We start from the raw sequence: 6,220 nt of genomic DNA, 5'->3' as shown, positions 1-6,220 counted from the left end.
GCTCGGGTTAGATACCGCTTTTCTTTGACTGGCAACTTATGGTAGGGGTCCAGCAGGATACCATAATATATGCCGCCATTTGTCGAAGGAGGGAGGAATCTGCATGTTGTCAATCTGCATGTTGACTTGAGGATTTATTCATGGTGATGTGTTGCTGAGTCCTGACAGAAAGAAGCGTAGACTGGCTAACTATTACAGGATGGATAGAGCAATTATTGGCGCGCACAAACAATTGCACTCACTTAATATCAAGTAAGGTCTTTTCAGCCGAAAAAAGGTCCTATCTGTCAGGTTGTACTCGTTCGATGAAGATAAGCTTGAACTCTAACATAGCCTTGAAATAAATGTGATGCACGAAATGGATATCAAAATTCAAAACACCAAACATGTAAGCCCATACCAAACGGCACATATGACGAGATTCAAAAAAGGGGATATTGGCTTGTCAAAAAATCAGCCCAGAGTTCGGCATTTATTCAGCGATTCAGATAGTACTATAGAGATAGCCTCAGCCATCGCTGACTTCATACCCAGGAATCGGAGAGCCGTAACACAGTTCTCGAGGCGTGCGACACTCGTCTGCAGGGCCTTGCTCTCATGATCAAAGACGAAACGCTGGTACTTCTGCAGCTTTTCTATTTCCTTCAGGTGGAATATTGAAGCTTTGGAAAATGCCCGAACGAGAAGCACCGTCCAGGGCTCAGTCAAAAGTGGACTCTCATTGACGGCAAAGTGAAAGCCCGGCAGTTGGTTTAGACCTATTCCCCCCAATGGTCCAGGGGTCAGGACAGCTGCAAGGTCTGCCATGTCGATTGAGCTTTCTTTCCGGATTTTGGTTACCAGACAGACATCTTCACGCTCTGCCATGTAGTCATCGCAGCCGAGACTGTTCATATCCACGAACTCGATCAGGTCGGCCAGCATGAGGGAGCCTAGATGCCAGGGGATGCTAATACACGGGAACCAGCTCTTGATCCGCGGAGGGACTGAGTCGTAGTGTCTGGTCAGGTCGCGGAATAAAGCCCCGTGCGTCTTCATCCAGTAGCGGTACACGCATATCGTGCGTTGGATAATGTCTTCCACGACTTTGTTGCACTCGGCATTTTTCAAGGCGTTCTGAAGGTATGAGATGTAGCGGAAGAGCAGCACTTTGACAGCTGCTGATCTGGGGAGGGCCCTGATCACGAACTCGTACGGGCAAGGCCAACGCATGGCTAGTGCCTTCTCGGGATCCTCCTGGGCGTAGAGGTCGAGTTCCCACCGGCGGCTAGAGGTCGGGGGTTGAGTGGGATTTCGTACTGTTTCCTGTGCAGCTTCGTGTTGGCATTCGTCATCGGGAACAACGACTGGCCGCTCATTCATGGATGAAGAGACCGTGTCAAACATGATTGCGAGCCAGTACAAGAGGCCAACCGTCTGGGTCTCTTCCGTACTGAACTCTACAGGGACTTGCTCGTCTAGTTTGGTGCCGAGATTGTAAAAGCCTGCCTGGCGCGCTTTGAATCGGTATTTGAGCACGTGGATTTTGCGAGCCCCTCGCTCAATGAATATCGGCGGTTCCCCCTGATCAATGATGCTCATGACCTGTGCCAGCGTTGAAGGCTTCAGGCTTTTGTTCTGATCAGTGTTATGCCTATCCTTTGCGCGCGCATCGAAATAGTTTGACGACGGCTTCTGTATAAGACCGAAAACCAACTCAGCGAAGACCACCCTAAAACACTCCACGTGGGTGACATCTTGGAGCGCCTGGTTTGCACATTCCCAAACAGATCGATGCAGTGTCTGCCCAAATTCGTCGCGCATTCCTTCATCCTCGCACCTATTTACCAGCCAGTGACCATCCCAGCGCCGTCCTCCCTGGGCCCACTGTGTGGCAAATGCCATGATAGAGAGCTCGAGGGCTTTGGAAGCCGCCCGATTTTCCGATGCAGAGAGATGAATCAGCTTTGCCGACCGGGCGGATCGATCGAGCTGTTTAATACGACAGTACATGCGATTTGTCCATGATACGCCCCATTCGGACGGTATTTGTCCTGAACTCGGGCTCTGGTTGATGGAGAGTGGCTCGTGCCGCCTCTGCCGCATCTTGTATGGGCATGTATCTTCTGCCAACCAGCACCCGAGGTTGTTCTCTAGAACATCATGATAAATTCGCAGAAGGCTCTCGGATATGAGTACTCGATTCGAATTTTCCATAGCGAGATGGCCCGCACCAAATAGAGACAGTGTCATGGCAAAGTAGTCTTGTGAGTCGCAGATGTCTTTCCGTTTTTTGTGGCCCCTCCACACTTCGTTTTGGCCTCTCTCCTCCAACACTGAAGATATGGAGAAAGCGGGATTGGGGTTGTAGAAAATCGTTTGGGGGGTATCAGGGATGAAGCTTTGTGAAGTAAAGTCCGAATAGTGAGAATCGTGGGAGGTGGAATTGGCCAGTGCTGAATCCATGAGGCTATCCAAACCATTATATTCGACCTGGTCCGCGTGCTTGTTGTCGGGTACAGCTATGGAGCTCACTTGTCCCGGGTCCCCTGGGTGCGAACAATTATCGTATCCCGCAAGAGCCCCCACGAGGGCTGACTGACTAATGGAATGTGGAGCAACAGGCGCAGACAGCGCGTCCCAATCGACCACGTTATTTTCTGGGAGAGGCGCATGTAAAGGTTCTGTGGGTGAAGTTTGGCAAGGCACCGTACAGCTTGGTATTACTGACACCTCGATCTCATTCTCTGGTGGCTGAATTCGCTGCCTTTTGTCCCGGCGTTGTTCATCATCTAGTCCGATATTTTCTGAGCGCGACAAGCCCTCTTCTGTTTGCCGATCATCTTGGCCCCAGTGAGGGTTCAGACTGCAGGTTTTGCTTGTCCTAATGCAGTACGAGCATGGAGAGGGTATGCCAGAATCTTTGCGGTGGATTCATTTTAGCTAGCTGTTCATATTTGTGGGAACACCGAAGGGATGGATGGGTGGGGAAGAGGGGGTTGTCGAGGGGCTTGAACGCACTCTCAGCTTCGATGAATACGGCCTTGCCGCTATTTAAAATATAGCCATCACAGGCTTTCTTTGCTTTCCTGCACTGTTCGCAGGAGTGATTTTGACGTCTCTTCGCCATGGGTGGACAGGTAGGGTGGGGGTCAAGGAATTAGTTGCAGTAACAGGGCGATTATTTGCGATTAGTTAGGGCGACAAGTGAGATATACCGAGCCGAGTTGGAGGGAGCAGTATGTCAAAGGCAAGGGCCTGTCTCTCAGGAAAACTCCCTCTCAGAACACGGGGCCTAGTCCGTGCACTCCCCCGTTGTGCGGGGGTGGCGCTGTCCCATGGGGTCTCCGAACTCCACCCCGGGAATATGCGATGATCTTATTTGCCGACGGCCGACTGATATCTCTGCCATTTGACGCTTTCATTTACGTTCAATGTGAATGGGCACATGATTCGACAAGAGCCAACATCATCACCTTTCCAAGGTTGTCATTATTTTTAGCTTTTGTCGACTCATAATTAAGATCCGCCTCTTCCGCCGGTTCATTGCCGATGATCTAACGCTCTTTCACCGATTCCGAATTTGGCTTTTCCCCCTATCCCACTATTCACATGACATACATGGTTGCATTGGTAAATCTCGTGGGTAAAGTTAGTGTCGAACACCATGGTGGAATATATGGTTGAACACCGGATACTTTATCCAATACCATTTGAATTCATTCCATACTACTCCGTACATAACTCATTATCCCGACTTAGGCTGAGTTGGCATCCCACTTATAGACGGATACTAACGAGCCGCCATACGGAGTACGGAGTACACGGCCCCCGACCGGCCCCCGGATAGGACCCGAACATTAGTCATCTAACTCCGAGCTCCGAGGGCCGAGCCCCGACAAGTACATACTATGTTGTACAACATACATAACTAACACACTCGACTACTTCCCAGTCTCTTTTTTACTGCCATCCCCTAATCAACCAGGTGTCTTATAATGGCGACTCCCCGCCGTAATGGTCAATTATCATCATGTGAGCCATGTCGCACCTCAAAGTTGCGATGCGATCATACAAGTCCCATCTGTGGACGCTGTGAGCGCCGCGGTCTTCACTGTACCTATCACCCAGCACCATTAACGCAGTCACTCACTGGAACACGCCCTTCCAAAAAACGCCGCGTTGTGTGCGAATCAGATACCCCTAGTAATATCAGTCGACTGCACAATGAGACCGATTTCTGGACTCGGAAAAAAGCATCAGTCTCGGCCCCGGGATTTCTAGGGCAAACTAGTTACTGCGATGCGTTCACGGATACGAGAAATGGACCTCATGACGGATTTCCGTACCTCACAGGCCATGATAACTTTCCAGTTGACCCAAAGCGGATCAATCTCGGTGCCCGGGTCTTAGCGCTTCTAGAGAATCTTCCATTCTATAGGGATGTGGTCTCCGCTCGATTCAAGATATGGAGTGGATGGAGTCTCGGTTGGCCAGTCACGAACATGGTTTTTACTCTCGTTGAGAAGATGTGGAACTCTCCAGAAACCGAGGGTATGAACACCAACCAGCGAGCTTTCTTTTTGTCTAAGAAACTGTTCGAAACGCATAGCCGGGCACTTGATGTGTACCCTTCGATGACCTGGGAAGATTTTCAGTCTGCTGCGGCCGGGAGATGGGAGTTGATTGGGCTGCTCTTTACTCTAACAGGCCTAGCCACGGACTGGGTCCCTCATAGTGACCGCGTCTTCTTACGTCCAAATATGATGGATCCGAAGAGTCTCGCTATAACTGCCACTGCTGTGGGAGACATATGTCTTCAGTTCTGCGATAGCACTGGAATTGTGAATGACATTGTAGCCTGGCTGCTATTGCATCAGGTCACGCTTTTGGCAATAGTCTATGGTGAAAGTGGTTCGTTATCCCATTCTTTTGCCTGCTCGCATTGTCTAACGGGATTTAGACTTTCGACCGTGGAGAAAATTAGGAGAGTTATCGACAACGCTGTTTGCGCTCGGGCTGCATCAGGATTCTAGCAAAAATGCCCCATTCTTTCTTTCTGAGATGCGAAAAAGAACTATGGTTGCGGCGTATTTTATGGACAAAGGACTCGCCACTTTTCTAGGTCGCCCGCCGCTCATCAGCTGGCGCTACTGTGATATTCAAATGCCACTTGACTTGAGCGTCGAAGAAATATTTGCCGATTCAGCTGTTCGTAATGCGGCTATCGCTCGACTGGATGAGGAGACTGGATGGAATTTGGAGTCAAGCTTGATGAAGGGAACGTGGCCTCGAATTTCCTTGATCACTAGCGTTTTCCGTGAGAAGGTCTTGGAACTTTCACTGAGTCGGCAACTCGACAATCTCAGCCAGAGGGTCCAGTACGCCGACAGTTTAATTCCACAGCCAGGGCATTGCTGACATTCTCAGGGAGCTTTCACGCGAATCTCGCCAATTACGACAGGGACTACCGGAATTTCTTCATTGGAAACCTAATATTGACGGGGCACTCATTTCCAAAGTAGAATATGATCTCCTTTTCGAGGTTCACATAGAGTTTCTCTACAACGATTTCCTGCTCTACCGGACCCTCGGCAAACGCACCCAGACACAGCCCGAGGAAGTTCTTGGCATCGCTCGAGAGATACTCAAAACATTGGTCATTATGATTTCCCAGAAGACTCGCTCTAGACAACCCATCAAAGATATTGGACTAAATGTAAGTTGACTCCACCTTCGATTGTGGAAAAAAGCTGGAACGCTGAAACCTCACCAGGTATGCTTACCGGGTCTTCCTTCTGCTGGTGTTCTCTGTGCAGAATTACTGCGCCGAGCCCGATCGCCTGTGACAAACTCTTTTCCGGAGTTTCCTCGTTCAGAAGTCATTCAAAATTTGACCCTTTTCGCGGCATATCTAGACACCATCATTCAGCCCAATGATTCTAACTATATGTACCGTGTCGCCCAGCAGGGCCAAAAGGCAATCCGCCACGTTTTGGACCAAGTTCTCTCCGGCGAAGGTCTCTCCTCTGTCGTAGAAGACACTGAAACTAGTGACAAGTTGGTTGATGATGCCAGCTTGCTTGACAGTATGAATATCGATGATCCTGACTTATTTCTTGGTTGGCTTGATGGGAATATGCAACACATGTCCGACTCTTGGCTAGGATGGGTCAATTTTACATGAACATGTCTAGCCTGTACAATGGAAAGATTCTATGAAACTAATTGCATTGGCATT

At 49.6% G+C, this 6,220-nt stretch overlaps 2 protein-coding genes across 2 annotated transcripts; one reads left to right on the top strand and one right to left on the bottom strand.

The window, feature by feature from the left end:
• Positions 1–453: 453 nt before the first annotated feature.
• N7518_002725 (uncharacterized protein) lies at positions 454–3,109 on the bottom strand (the record flags this gene model as incomplete). The annotated part of the gene is made up of 2 exons (XM_057183653.1): positions 454–2,863; positions 2,949–3,109. The coding sequence occupies 2 exons, from the start codon at positions 3,107–3,109 to the stop codon at positions 454–456; spliced, it is 2,571 nt and encodes an 856-aa protein (XP_057045103.1).
• Positions 3,110–3,977: 868 nt separating this feature from the next.
• Positions 3,978–6,166, top strand: N7518_002724 (uncharacterized protein; the record flags this gene model as incomplete). The annotated part of the gene is made up of 4 exons (XM_057183652.1): positions 3,978–4,893; positions 4,943–5,360; positions 5,410–5,698; positions 5,756–6,166. The coding sequence occupies 4 exons, from the start codon at positions 3,978–3,980 to the stop codon at positions 6,164–6,166; spliced, it is 2,034 nt and encodes a 677-aa protein (XP_057045102.1).
• Between the last annotated feature and the right edge of the window lie 54 nt (positions 6,167–6,220).

Source organism: Penicillium psychrosexuale (assembly GCF_028828465.1).
Source record: "Penicillium psychrosexuale strain IBT 29551 chromosome Unknown utg000002l, whole genome shotgun sequence".
Taxonomy (NCBI): Eukaryota; Fungi; Ascomycota; class Eurotiomycetes; order Eurotiales; family Aspergillaceae; genus Penicillium; species Penicillium psychrosexuale.
This window is presented reverse-complemented; position numbering and strand designations above follow the sequence as displayed.